This window comes from Festucalex cinctus, chromosome 19 (assembly GCF_051991245.1).
Source record: "Festucalex cinctus isolate MCC-2025b chromosome 19, RoL_Fcin_1.0, whole genome shotgun sequence".
Taxonomy (NCBI): Eukaryota; Metazoa; Chordata; class Actinopteri; order Syngnathiformes; family Syngnathidae; genus Festucalex; species Festucalex cinctus.
Window position 1 is genome coordinate 3327471 of NC_135429.1, and position 14641 is coordinate 3342111.

Below are 14641 nucleotides of genomic sequence, written 5' to 3' on the forward strand. Positions count from 1 at the left end.
TTCTCACACAAACACGTTAGGAGACGCATATAGACACACATTCACACAAATTTAATCACACTTTTGAACAGAGACAGTCGGTGTTTTTACTTTTTTTTGTAGTTCTTTATTAAAATCATCTGTCCTGCTCCATCACAATTACTGTGTTGTCATCACCCTCATGTGTGTGTGTGTTTGTGTGTGCGTGACAACCGTGTGTGGCGTAGGGTGACCAGATTTTCAAAATGAAAAACTGAGATGCTACAGTTTCGCTGAAAATCAAATGAACAATACATTCACACCAAATGTAATCACTAGCTGTTGGGTGTGTTACTTTAGCTAAAGCTCATTGCTAACTTGGGTGACGGTTCAACGGTGCTAAACTAGTCAATGCACTCGTCAGTATTCCACTTTTTTTTGTGTGTTTGCTACTGGAAGCTGGTGAAGCCATCGTTGACCTTGCGACAGTCCCGCATTGGAAACATGCCGGCAGAAAAACTACGTTTGACCAGCGACCTCGGAAGTCGGACTACATTTTCCAGGATTCTTGCACACTGAAGCAGGAAGTCGTTCGAGATCCTGTCGGACGAAAACACGTCTGCTACCACTGACCCGTAGATATGACTGGATAGCCGATAAGACACATCGACGCCAGTGCAAGCCGTCAAAGTCACAGGGCGGCCATCTTGTTACTCCCACCTCGCGAGCAGAATAAACTATACGGTATACGTACAGATGAGACATATACAGTTCGTAGGCAGTTAGTATACGGCCGGGGGGGGCGGGGGGGGGCTGTGGCGGGGTGATCACTATTTTTAAATAAAAAAAAAAAAGAACAAGTGGACGATATGTGCTGCTTTGAAGACGCTATTTTTCTTTTATTGCCGAGTTCCTTAGACCCCAATATTAGATTTGGCAGAGGCATCTTTTTGTTGAATTGCGGGAATGCTGAAACCAAACGTGTGAAAGAGACGAATAGGCATTGCTTCTAAATAGATGAATGCAAAAACTACGACTATACTCGTAATTTATGGTAGGTGACGGCTGCTACAGCTTAGCATTCAGTTATTAGCATTAAGCTTTCAGCATTCCCACGCAATTTCTGCAGAAATTGCACTTAGTCTAGTTGTTATAATTCTTTAATTAAAAAAAAAAATACAAGTTTCCTCCTGTACTAACCATCATTAAGCATATAATTTATATATGTATTTAAGGCGAGTTGTAAAATGTCTTAAGTCCTCTTGTTTATGTTTAATCAATTGAAAACAGCATAAATCATGCTGATTCTCCAAACTTAAATAATGCCTCAAATGTTCTACAGTTTCGATACTGTAAATGTATCAGATCGTATGACGAGAAAACGTTTCTTGGGAGGAGCAATATGGCCGCCTCGCAACCTTCAAAGTCTTGGCCTGTCGGCTATCCGGTCATATATAATCGATCAGTGTCTCCTACCGATTCGATGCGGACGCGAACGCAAACGTGAATTTGGAAGTAAATAGGAATTTAACAGTTCAATTCCCTTTTAATGGGTTTATTGTACGAATCGCTACGGCAACTGTATGTGTGATTGACATACACATTGCAAAAAAAAAAAAAAAAAGGGATGCGATATCAGGACAGCGACGTGGCTGGCGAAATCTGTCGGACCCAAGTCTCAAAAGCGAGACAGGACATCTGGTCACCCTAGTGTAGCCCAACTCGCTAGGATCAGCTTGTACAGTCTTGTTCGGCTGTGGGCCGGCTTCCCCCTGAAGGCTACAAGTGGTACTGCGTGTGCGTGAGATGACACACTTTAGGCTTTTTTTTTTTTTTTTTAATTAAAGATGTCCTAAGTAGAAATTGTGAAATAAAACAAGCCCTGGCTGGTCCAGTCCAAACCTCAGTGGGAAGCCCGCCCCCCCCCCTCCCCCGCCACATCACACGTGTCACATGACCTTCGACAAGTAAAGAATGAAACAGTGTTTGTCATTATGTGTTTGTCGTTTGTCAAGACGAGGGTTGCAACAATACTGGACAGGCGCCGGATTTCACCGGATTTGAAGTTTTTTTCCGTTCTTTAGTCATCAGCAGGAGACTGAACGTCAGTGTTGCCATTCACTTCACATCGCAAAAAAAAAAAATTCCTCATTACCGGAGATTTGACACCTTGATTGCAACCCTAGTCGAGACACATCATCATCATCATCATCATCATCATCATCATCAAAAGAAGCCTGCTTGCTACATGGTGTCAGAGAGACCCCCCACGTGGTCCCCGAGGTGCAACGGGGGTCTCAAGAGGTCGGGGGTCTCACACCCACACCCACGCATACACACGCACGCACACGCACGCACGCACACACATGAGAGCGCTTAGAAAGCAGCGTGTCGGTGAAGTCACGCGTAGGCCAAAAAGCGAAGAGAAAGAAGGCCCCTCTAGGTAGACAAACGCTCGCCACCGCCGCTACAGTGACACGGTCATAAGACACTGGCGCACCCTCCCCCACCCCCTCCCCCCTCCCACCCCGCCACACTGTCACTGGGTCGGACCCTCGGTGTCGGCTCACGGAGGCGAGCGAGAGCACAGTTACGTGGCGGTCTCTGTGAGCGCGGGACCGGCGAAGGGGCTCGGGAGTGGAGGGGGGGTCCAGACGAGGACATAAGACAAAGAGTCAAACTTAGAGCAGATCCGACTTAAATATAGATCTAGATATTTAGAGCAACACATATTACACATGGATTCGTCTTCTTTTAAAAGCCGCACAAGCAGAACACAGCGTGGACGTGATGGACGGGAAGATAAACGAGACCACCCAACACAAAGCAGCTAACTTCAGCATTTGGGTTCTTCCAGATACCTCCGCCAAGGAAGTGTTTACTTATAGGACATTTCCGGCTACGCGAGGACACCATTCATCCATTTTCGAGAGCGCTTCGCCTCGTTGGTGCCCCGGGTTAGTTGGCCTTTGGGCAAGAGGCAGGGTACACCCGGGACTGGTCACCAGTTACATTCGCACCAATGTACAATTACGACTTGAAATTTTAGCATCTTCAATGAGCCTACCTTGCTTTTTGGAATCCGGAGTAGCCGCAGTAAACGCGCGCAAGCGCAGGGAAAACTAGCAAATGCCGCAAAACTAGGCCATAGTCCGGCTTTGAACCCGTAGCTCAGAACTATGAGGCAGACGTGCTGACTTCAGAATTCTTTGTTGAACCTTGGCGGAGGTCTGTGCGTTTCATCATTTTCAAAACCATGAGAGGGAAAACAACAAAAAGATAGTTAACGCGACCCACTGGCACAAACACGTATATGTGACATGTATGTAGGTATATAGAAGTAGATTTAGCTCAATAGCGAAAAGGCAGATCAACTCTGAAATGTTTTAAAAAACCTAAAGTCTCTTCTGGTTGGAGTAAAGAATGGCTCAGATGCAGTTTCAGGCAAGCTGAAAATGTGACTCGAAAGACGACTACGTTGGCACTCCGCTCGTGTCCATCAATGCTAAAGGTCGATGGCGGCAGCCTTGCAGCTAGCGGCTAGCATCGGGAACTCTTATTATTTGCTTCTGGATTTCAGCTGCTGGTGTCAGCTCGCTGGCGGGTTCAAAACAACAACAAAAAAATGCTCCAAGGTGAGAAAGTTTTTAAAAAGTGCACAACATGAGGGGGCGCTGCTGTGCTGCTCGCACGCCGCCGCACTGCACATTCCAGCCAACGCCGCCGCTAGCTAGCATCCAACATAGGCACTGTCTCTTTTGACATCAGAACGGCACTTAACCAATCCAAATCAGCCCGGACGCGTGGATCAGAAATGACACATACAGACTCCAAAATCTCACATCATCCTTTCAGATGTGTGGTAGCAGAAGTTAGCTACACTTGCACATTTCCCTGCAACAACCTGTGGCCTGGTCTACCACGTGTAGCACCAGCTGGCAATAAAGACACTCATTGCCGTGCTCGATGCAATGCTAACCTTTGGACATGATCATGTTGGGAAATTTTTCAGTGGTAGGGTTCGAGGATTTGGTTTAGGGTTATGGGATGGGGCCAATAGACTTTGGTTTAAAGGTGAGGGTAAAAGGGGTAAGAATTATGTTTATGGTTGAGGACTGGGTTGAGTTTGGGTTTGGGATTAGATTAGTATAAAGTAAGTAGGTAGGAAGGTAAGCGGTAGTTTAACATTAGTCGTGATAAAGGGTTGAGTTAAGAGTCCAGGGTTTAGGGTTTGGGTTGCCATAATAGTGTATTCTTTAGTGTTAGGGGTAATGTTAGAGGGTTTAGGGGTAAGGTTTCGTTCAAGATTAGGGGTGGGGATGGGGACGAGGTTAGCGGTTTCTTGCTCATGGGAAAAAAACAAACATGCGCCTCGTTGAGGTTACCGTACATGTAAGTCGATGCCACATCTCAACCATCAAGCGTGCTAATCGCCCACAATTACATTCAGTCAATTTGAGGAGGGGCTGAGGGAGGGAGCGGACGCCGCATATGCTGCCGTTCTTGCGGTAGGTAGTCGGCGGAATGTTCCACGGGTCGTATGGCACGGTGCTTACATTAGACTCAATACATTTCTCGATATATAGATTTATATAGATCAACATCGAAAACGACGACGACGACGACGACAACACAGGAGTAACGCAAAGGCGTCAAAAAACTGAATGATGTATTGCTCTGGAAACAGAAAAAAAAAAAAAAAGACATTTATCCTAGCGTGTGAGCGTTTGTGTGCCCTTTAGTGTGCGTATGACAGGGGAGAGGGCAGCTAATGGGGTATAAATCGTGTGGAGTTTGGCACGCAGCTTTTCATGAAGCCAGCAGAATGTCAGTCACAGTTGACTTACCCTGTTGTCAAGAATACAAAGACAGAAACGCACAGACACGAGAAGCACAGCGAGGAGAGGAGGAAAGCTCCAGAAGGTTCTTGAGGAGTGACAACACAAACGGGAAACATAAGATGACACGTCAGCCTCCTCTCCCGCCAAACAAGGACGGTTTTGATCGCGCGGGAGGAAGGTGCCCCTGCTGGGCGTCACAGTTCTGCGGGGATGTAAACAGTTCTTGTGGGAAAAGGGAAAGTGGGGCCAAGCGATTTGTTGAAGGGGTGGGAAAACAAGAGTGTTAAAGACTTCTAAAAGCTTGAAGGAGCAGCAGGCATACCACAAAGTTCCTGAGCCCTCAGAACGCATAATGAATACAAACTACTCCTCTGCTCTGACACCCAAAGCCCTTTACTGTCTGTAGGCAAAGGAGTGTCCTTCAGCCCCCAAGATTGATCGCCCCACTTCCAATGCGAAATGTTTCTGTGGGAAGAAGCGAGTCAGCTTCTGTTTCCCTCCAAACGACTTGTGTTGGGTTTGTTTGGCTGCATGGTCGTTTTGTGCAGAGCCTCAGGAATTAGGACTCAGTGTGGAACGTGAATGGCCGTGTTGGCCGGCAGGAGGCTTGTGTGATGCAAATCGCCTCACCCATCAGACCTCACTCTCCACGCTGGAGAAATGGGCCGAGCCCCTCCGGGAGCAGAGTGTCTTGGCTTTGAGGGGCACGTGCGGAGACTGAGGAAACCTCTGGGGTGGAGGCACAGAGCGGAGCCTCTGGTACTGCAATTTGGCACTTGCCGAAGCCACGGAGGAAGGCTGGGGGGCGCCCGGGGTGGACGATACCATGGAGGGCGACGACACAGAGGAGGAGGTGGTCAGTGGAGGAGCATGGATGGGGTGAGCTGAGGATGGAGGAGCTGGAAGTGCAGGAAGGGGGGCTGGCAAGTTGGGAATGAGGGTGGAAGGCGGCGAAGGAAGTCTCCCCCTCTCCGATCTCTGTGTTCGCTGCTGGATGCTCAGGTTAGATTGGCTTCCCGATTTGGAGGGGTTCTGCGAGCGATCTGGCTTGGAGGACGACGATGAGTCGTGTTTGGGCTTCGGGGTGCCGCCAAAACTCTGGCAGTGGCGGTAAAGCTCTTCTTGGCTGCGTGAGGCGATGCGAGCCCACTTGGAAGAATGGGAATGTGGATGGTGTCGTGGGGAGTGGCAAGAAGAACAAGCCGCGTGTCCCCTCACTTTGTCCTTGGACCGCCGCTTGGTCTTCTTCTCATCCTGGATGTGAAGTTTGTCCACTGACCAGTAGCGTCGAGGTGGAGGTGGCGTGAGTGGAGACGGTGGCCAGTGTGACCCCGATCCCCAACCCCAACCACTTTCTCCAGTCCCCCACCTCTCCCCTCGTTCCAGGAACAAGTCGTCTCTGCTGTTGATGCTCCCTGCTTTGTCCCTGGAGGGGTAGGTACTAAAAAACCAGCCCCCTCCTCCAATCCCACCCACTGCTGTGCCGTCATGATCGTCCCAGTACCGCTCAAATTTCCCAAACTCCCCCGAAGAGCCCTCGTCATCCGAGTATATCCCGACAACCTTATCCCCGTCTCTGTCCTCGTCGGAGATGGTCCTGCCTTGCCTCTTCGCACGCTCGCCCTTCCTTCGCTCTTGCTCAGACTCTTCATCTTCCTCCAGGTCCGATTCCCACTCGTGGAAGGATAAACCTTCCTTGGAGGGCATCTCACCTCTCCCGTTCCGACCTAGCAACGGTTTTCTCTCGCCTTCGATTCCAACAACGTCCCTGTCTGAGCTTTTGCTCTTCCTCCTTTTTGACGCGACAGGCAACAGGGGCAGGAAGGCCGATGGGATGGTGTCGGACGAGAGGTTCCCTGCCCAGAACTTGACAGATGTGGATGGCTTATTGCTGGAGGACTGATATTGTTTACTGCTCCGGCGTCTGTGCTTTCCTTCTTTCCCTCGGCTGTCCTCGCCATCCTCTCGCTCTTTTTCTTCTCTATCCTTCCTGTCGTCCTCAGCTGGGATGTTCCATCCATAGCTCCTAATGGAGCTCTCACTCTTTTTGCGAAAGGATTCCCTCCTCAGGTGAAGGTAAGATGGGTAGTCCGGCGTTCCTGGTTTGGTGTCTTCTCGCTTCTCAGGCTCTCTTCCCTCCTGCTCTGACTTCTTCCTCTCCTTCTTCCTCACCTTTTCATCTTTCTTTTTCTTCTTCTTGGCTTTGCGTCGCTTTCGTTCCCTCTCTCGCTCCCGTTCCTCCCGCTTCTTCTTCTTTCTTCCCTTTTTCCTCCTCTTGTTTTCACGTTCCCTCTCTTTGCGCTGCCTTTTGTCTTCTCTTATTCCACTCACATCTCCAGGATTGGTGGTCCCCGATCTGCCCCGTTCTCTGTCACCCCACGATGCCCACCACTCCTGTAACTGTGCCAACTGGCTGCTTCGCCGCTCTCGCCCGTAGTCTCTTTGTAGACGAGGCTTGCGCGGCGGTATGGGCGGCGGCGGCGGACTGCATGGCAGTGAGCGGGACGACATGCGACGGGAGCGAATCTTCCGGCGTGAGCCCAGCAGGAGACTGGACTCTTCTGTAAGCAGATCGGAGTCATAATCATCCTCCAGTGTAAATTCCCGGTCTCCAGCGCGATAGCGGAAGCTTAAGGAGGAGTTGTAGGAGCTGTCGCTGGAGCATGATGAAGGAGAATTGGAGCGGGAGACGGAGACGGAGGACGAAGAGGAGGATGAGGAAGACGTGGAGGAAGAGGAAGATGATGAGGCGCTGGAGCAGGTGGAGTAGAAGCGGCACGGAGATGAGGGAGTGGTTGGGGTATGCGTTGGTGACGAAAGGGGAACTGGCAGGGGGGGAGGGGGAGGAGGACGCCGGACCCTCCTTCCCATGAGATCACTTGCTCCGTACCTGCCGCCTCCTCTTCTCCCCAGAGGCAGGATGTTCTCATACAGAGGACCCCCTGAGCTCTTCCTCCTCGCCGGAGCAAGACTTCCACGCCGCCAGAAGGGAGGCCTTCGTGGCGAGGAAGGCAGTGGAGGCGGTGGCTTACCGATTAAAGGTCCGGGGCCTTTGGGAGGCGGCCTCAACATTCCCGTGGCTTTGGGGCCTCTGGGATTAGTTTTGGGAGTCTGTTGGCTGCCCCCAACCTGCTGGTCCGAGTTAGTGCCGAGGCCCTCCGGATCTATAGGACCATAGTACCGCTTGTACTCATCCAGCGCATTGTCACCTGCTCCTTGCAGTTTCCAGTGTTGTCCCAGGTTCTGTTGGTACTGCTGCTGGGCTTGGAGTTCAGTGATGCCTCCTGCGATGCCCCCGATACCCAGGCTTGCGCTGCTACTGCCACTCAGGACTTTCTCTGGCTTGGGTCGGTTCCAGCGATCCACCACGGCCAATCTGCGGTCATGGCGAGGCAGGAAGGTGGAGCAGGGCATGGGGCCTTCAAAGAGGGGGCTGTTTGAGGGTCCCAGCGCCATAGCCGAATGTCCCGTGGGGGGCGGCGATCCCGGCAGCATGGTGGCGTACGTCTGCCCCTGCGGCTGCTTTGGGACATGCTTGGTCGGTGGCTGCTGCTGCACCATGGCGATGGCGGTGGTGTTGTTGACTGTGGCGGCTACCAGGTGCTGTTGGGCCACGGTGGGCATAGTGGGCACCGTGTGGTACTGCGGCAGGGAACTCTTGCCGCTTCCTGGTGCCGTCTCATCCTCAAACTGACAGCAGCTGTACATGCCCTAGTGGAGACACAAGCGAGACGAGGCACTCAGAAACGCAGACAGACACAGAAACGCTATCATTTGTAACTGTCATTGATAAGATGCATCGATAAGGTCCTCCTCCAAAGCCAAAGTATTCTAGGCGGTGTGAATCTGGTGCGGCAATCTGCTTGAGACTTTAATAACGTCCTTCCCGATGGCAGTGGCAGCGCTATCGGCGTCCCCCGAGACTGCCGCTCAGTGCTCTGTGAAATTGAAACCGGTGCGAGTCCCTGATTGGCTTCCAGCGAGCCGCAGAGGAGACGTTAAAGCAAGCACGCTATACATCTTGGGAGATAACCAACTAGCTAACAGCTCTCGGAGTGATGTTTTCATTTCTGTTTGCTCTGACGCATGAATTGCCTTTTTGGAGGCCTCATCGTGCACGGAAACAAATGTTTTTGCATGTATCCTAGTTTGAATGTACGTGTTTTAGGGATCTCAAACACAACTCCCCAAAACATACTCACCATTGCCATCCCCTTAAAAGTCACCAGTCAACAGGAAATTAGGTGTTCGTGCAGGTCTGGCGGACTCATACCTGATACTGACCGAGAAGTGCGGCAGTTTGGTTTGAAGCAGGCATTCCAGGAGAAGTTCAGGGCTCTTACTTTGACAAACTCCTCCTAAGGAATTTGTCCAATCAGAAGCAGGCATTGTAGACAAAGCGACATCTCATTGGCTCCTTCATCTCTGCTCGCAGGTTTAATTACTCTCCAAATGCCGCCGATAACGAGGAGTTTGCTTGTGAGAAAACAAAGTGGTGCGCTCTGCTCGGATGAAGGAGGACACAGCGGGAGGTGGGGGGGTGCCTGTCACCTTCACCGACAGGAAGCGCAGCCACGCGAACAACACAGCTCACTTGACTGGCTCGGACTAATGAGGAACAAACGTATTTACATGAGCAAGAGCCCCTTCAGGCATCCAACCGGTTCATAAATCAGCGCCAGCGTCCGAGGGGAGCGTCTGTTTAAAGTTCAAGCTACTTTACAGCAGATGGACGTGATTAATGTTCTCTTCCCGAAAGCAAAGCTGGCTCGAGGACAGACAGCAGGAGGCGGAGGGGGGGGCGGGGTTGGGCATCCTGCTAGCGGGATCTGTTTTGCCAGATCTTCACTGCAGAAGCAAACGGAGATGAGAGCTTAACGCCACATCAAGACCAGCCAAGTTCAAACGCCAAACATCAACTACAGCTAATTACGCTCAAATCCGGTCTTTGGAAAAGACCCCTAAACAACACGTCATGAATGATTCGTTTGGAGTGTCAGGCGTCTAAACTTGTCTGGCGTCCAGCAAGTTGGCATAATCGACTTGACAAGCCAGGATTCAAAACGGCCAATGAGTTGAGGTAGGGTGATGCCTTCCCGTGTAGGCAAGGAGAGACACGTGTGCTGATACGGTTCCAGATTTGTATTGAAAGGGACACAGTTACACGCACACATTGAAAATGAGAACATGCAAGGAGCTGCTGTCGGCCACTACTCACACTCACGTGCAGACACTCACGCCGCTTAAAGGCAAACACAAAGCATAGTGAGCTTGTTTTTTGTGATTACATTCCTTTTCTTTCCTTTGTAGTGTGATTGTTTTATATTTTCCCCCTCTTTTCCTGATCCTTTCTTCCCTATTTTCTTTTTTCTTCCTTGTGTCACGTGATTGTCGACGTGAAGCGCATCCGCAAAGGAGCCCCAGCAAGAAATATACCGCAGTCCCACTTACATCATAAACAAGCAGCCAGCGTGTTTCTGCGCTGCATAAATGATCAGTCAAAGTGCTGTTGGGGCTCATAAGGAAGACGATACGAGTGTTGCTAACAGGTGGGAAGCGTTCTGTCACCGCGGCCAGCGCCGTGACGTTCTCCTGGACGGCACACAGAAATTAGGAATGAATCAGGACTTGTGCAGTTGGAGGAGGAGGAAGACGGATGGTCCACACAGCTCCATTCTGGAATACATCAACCCCCCCCACCCCCTTCAGTCACCCTTGTTCAGTCCCCAAAATGCCTCCTCTCTTTATGGAGGATCCAAACTGCCAATGAATGAATGAATGAATGAATGAATAAATACATACATACACACATACATAATTGACAAAGATAAATATAGAAAATAAATACAGAAATTAAATACAAAAAAATAAAAAGTACAGTAAAAAGTATTGAATCATATTATTTATACGTTTATTTTTGTATTTATTTCCACATATATTTTTTTTAATATTATTTATTTTTGTATTTCGCTTGTATTTCCTTATTTGGTCAGTTTTTGGTTCTCCCTCCTCCCTAACTCCTCCTCCAGGTGTAATTTCTGGTGACACACATTTCAACTTATTGAAACGTGCCTGAAATACGTTTTCAAGTGTGCAGTGAGGGGTAAATCAACAATACATCGTAAGAATATCGATATCGTGATATTGGCCCATGCAATATGCATATCGCAAAGACATGCAATCAGTTTCATATGGAATTTGATGCTTTTATCTGATATGATTAGCTAAAGCGTGCACCTGCCACCACCATCCAGTTAGTTGAACATTAATGAGAGATAATTACAATAATAATCGATTCAGTTTGCTTATTTTGTTGCACGAAAATAAAAATGCCATTTCTTTAGGTACATTTTAAATATCGCAATAATATCAATATCGTTATATTCAGCAACTATTTCGCATGATTTTCCAATATCGTGCCGGCCTTACCACCTCTATTTAAAAAAAAAAAAAAAAAAAACTTTTTTTTTTTTTTAATATGGTCCTTTTATGACACATTTGCACCTTTTAACTCATATGCTCCCAGAAACGTATAAATACGTTCTATTTTAAATGTTTTAAGTGTCCCAAAGACGTATTTATACATTTTTTATGTTTTTTTTCATTTTTATTTTTTTTTATGCAAGAGCATACATAAAGCTTTGATGCAGCCTCTCTACTGCAGGTACGGTTGAAGTAATGGTAGTTATTACAAAAATGGCCAGCAGGCGGCAGCAGAATATAAGAGATCAGCCAGGGCCATGTTGCAACAAGATCTTTTCCCCAGTGTTTTCTACAGGTTTGTGAATAATGATGAAACTTAGCTATATTCTAATGCTAAGTGCTGCAAAATGGAAACAGACACAATTTTTACTTTTTTTTTTTCTGATGAAAGAAAGACTCCAATCTTTCTTTTGGTCCATGTTTTTATTTCAATAGAACACAATATTCTGTGGCCCTACTACCAGAAATACTGTCGCACTGCAAGTACCATCAGCACCCGCAGAGTGCAGTATTTCAAAACCACGCTCGGAAGCCTCAAATACTGAATATTTATTTGGATCTGACTTAAAAAAAAAAAATGGGACCGTGCATATTAATGTACATTTGCATGCCAGATATGGCAGATTACGGCCATAGGCGAGTTGTAGTCCCTTGGAAGGTTGATGTAACATTTCAAGTATTCAAGAAAGAAAAAAAAAAATAGGCACGCAATCCAAGCACACAGACGCTTCACTGGAGAAAGTCATCAAACATTCAAGCGTTTTTTTTAAATGCAGATGACACGTTTATCTTTTTTTTGTTTTTGTTTTTTGTTTTGCATAAAACACAATTTCATCACATGGGGGGCGATCGCTCACCTATTGAGGACCAAAACTGCCAAAATTCAAAATAAATAAATGACTCAAAGTGAAAATAGAAATAATACATTTGTATTTAATTTTTGAATTATATTTTTTTATACCCGTTTTTATTTTCACTTTTAGTCATTTATTTAGTCATTTATTTATTTCGTCATTTATTTATCTATGCATTTATTTAGTTATTTACTTTTTAATATTGGCAGTTTTGGGCCGTACTGCCAAATCGAAATGTTATTCAAATGAGGGGGGCGGTCTCAAGTGTGTTGAGCTATTCGCCTATTGGTTGATTGACCTTAAGTGCAGAGATCGACAAGGTCGATGTCTGTGTCTGTGAACAGCCTCAGCGAGAGCCAGAAAAGTTAAACGGAATGGAAGTAAAATGTCGAGGGATCGTCGAATATTGCAGATAATGTTTTACCCGATTATGTACTGTTCTATAGAGGACCAAAACGGCCAAAAGTCAAAATAAATAAATGCCTAAATAAATCAATAAATAAATGAGTAAATAAATAAATCTGCGATTGGCTGGCAACCAGTTCAGGGTGTACCCTGCCTGCTGCCCATAGCCAGCTGGAATAGGCTCCAGCACCCCCCGCGACCCTTGTGAGGAGCAAGCGGTTCAGAAAATGGATGGATGGATGGCTAAATAAATAAATAAATAAATAAATAAATAAATGACTAAAAATGAAAATAAAAATACATTTGTATTTAATTTTTTAATTATATTTTTTAGATCCGTTTTTATTTTCACTTTTAGTCATTTTAGTCCTTTATTTATTTAGCCATTTATTTATTTATTTATTTAGTCATTATTTATTTTGAATTTTGGCAGTTTTGGTCCTCCATTCAAAACTTCAAAAATATTCTAAGTCAATAAATGACTATATAAATGACTAAATAAATATATGGCTCAAAGTGAAAATGAAAACGGATATAAAAAAATATAATTCAAAAATTCAATACAAATGTATGTACATATATTTATGCAGTTCTTTTTTATTTCCATTTATATATTTTTATATAATTTTCGAATTATATTTTTTTTATATCCGTTTTATGTATGTATGTATGTATGTATTTATTTATTTCGTCATTTATTTATTTTGAATTTTTGCAGTTTTGAGTCCTCCGTGTAAAACTGCCAATATTCAAAATAAATAAATGACTAAGTAAAATAAATAAATGACTTAGAGTGAAAAAATTATTTATTTATTTTGGAATTATATATATATTTTTTTTTACATCCGTTTTTATCTTCACTTTTAGTCATTGATTTATTTAGTAATTTATTGATGTATTGAGGCATGTATTTATTTGAATGTTGTTTTGTTGTCCTCCACACTCACCCTGCTGAGAGCCAGGAGGAAGTCCATGCCGCCCGAGCGCTTGATGCAGTGGCGCAGCTTCCAGTAGACCAGATGCTCCCAGGCGAAGACCAGCAGGCTGAGGCCCATGGCCACCAGCAGCATGTAGAAGACGCCCGCCATGTTGTCGATGTCCAGCTTGCTGCTCATCACCTGCGCGCGCACGCCCCGAGCAAAGGACACGCGCGGGTGCCGTCACGTTAGCATCAGGCTCATTTCACTACTGCCACTTGTACACACTACCACTATACAATGCAAAAAAGGACAGAAGAACATTTAAGACAAATATCGGAAAATAAGAAAACTTCAAATAAGTCCAATTATCTGACAACAGAACAAGAATAAGGGACTTAAATTTACCTGGAAGATTTAGAGAGAAAAAAAAATAATACTATTCCCATATCGACCACAGCGGTCTTCATATTGTAAAATAATACTGTTATTTAAATGTATACATTTGCGCCTTTTTTTTTAAATTTCAAAATAACTAAATTAAAAAATTTTGTGTCATCTAAAAGTAACTTTCAAAATTATAGTGTTTCAAAGAATTTGTTTTGTCTGAATATTTTTGTTTTTTTACGTTTCAACATTTTCTTGTTTTGTACCCAAAAAAATAAATGATCGTGCCAACATAAATAAATAAATATATATTATTATTACAAATATATATTATAAATTCTGTTTGGTCCAAAAGGAACTTACATAATTATAGTGTTTTTTAAATTGGTATTTAGTACTAATTTTTTTTTAAATGTTGAAACATTTTTTTGTTTAGCACCCAAAAAAATAAATGATCGTTCTACTGCACAGTGCATAAGCTGTACTCCAACTTGAAGTTTTTGCCAACATAAATAAATATATGTTATTAATAATGTATATTAATATGAATTACGTTTGGTCCAAAAGGAGCTTACATAATTACTGTGTTTCTATCTTTAATTGGTCCTAGCGTTTTTAAATGCTTAAACATTTTCTTATTTTGTAGCTAAAAATAAATAATTGTTTGAATAATCACGATTTGAATTATTGCCAAAATAATCGTGATTATTATTATATTTTCCCATAATCGAGCAGTACGACTCTCATGACTCCACACATGCACACTCATAACATTGTTTTCGGGCCAAAAAGACAA

At 45.4% G+C, this 14641-nt stretch overlaps 1 protein-coding gene across 6 annotated transcripts in view; it reads right to left on the reverse strand.

The window, feature by feature from the left end:
• Positions 1-1765: 1765 nt before the first annotated feature.
• The window catches only part of grin2da (glutamate receptor, ionotropic, N-methyl D-aspartate 2D, a), an 86890-nt gene continuing 74014 nt past the window's right edge, over positions 1766-14641 (reverse strand). For all 6 annotated transcript variants that reach the window (XM_077506447.1, XM_077506445.1, XM_077506446.1 and 3 more), the window contains 2 exons: positions 13489-13659; positions 1766-8510 (listed from right to left, as the gene is read on the reverse strand). In XM_077506447.1, coding sequence (XP_077362573.1) covers positions 5433-8510; positions 13489-13659 — 3249 coding nt within the window. In that variant the 3' untranslated portion in view covers positions 1766-5432. The remainder of the gene's footprint in view (positions 8511-13488; positions 13660-14641) is intronic.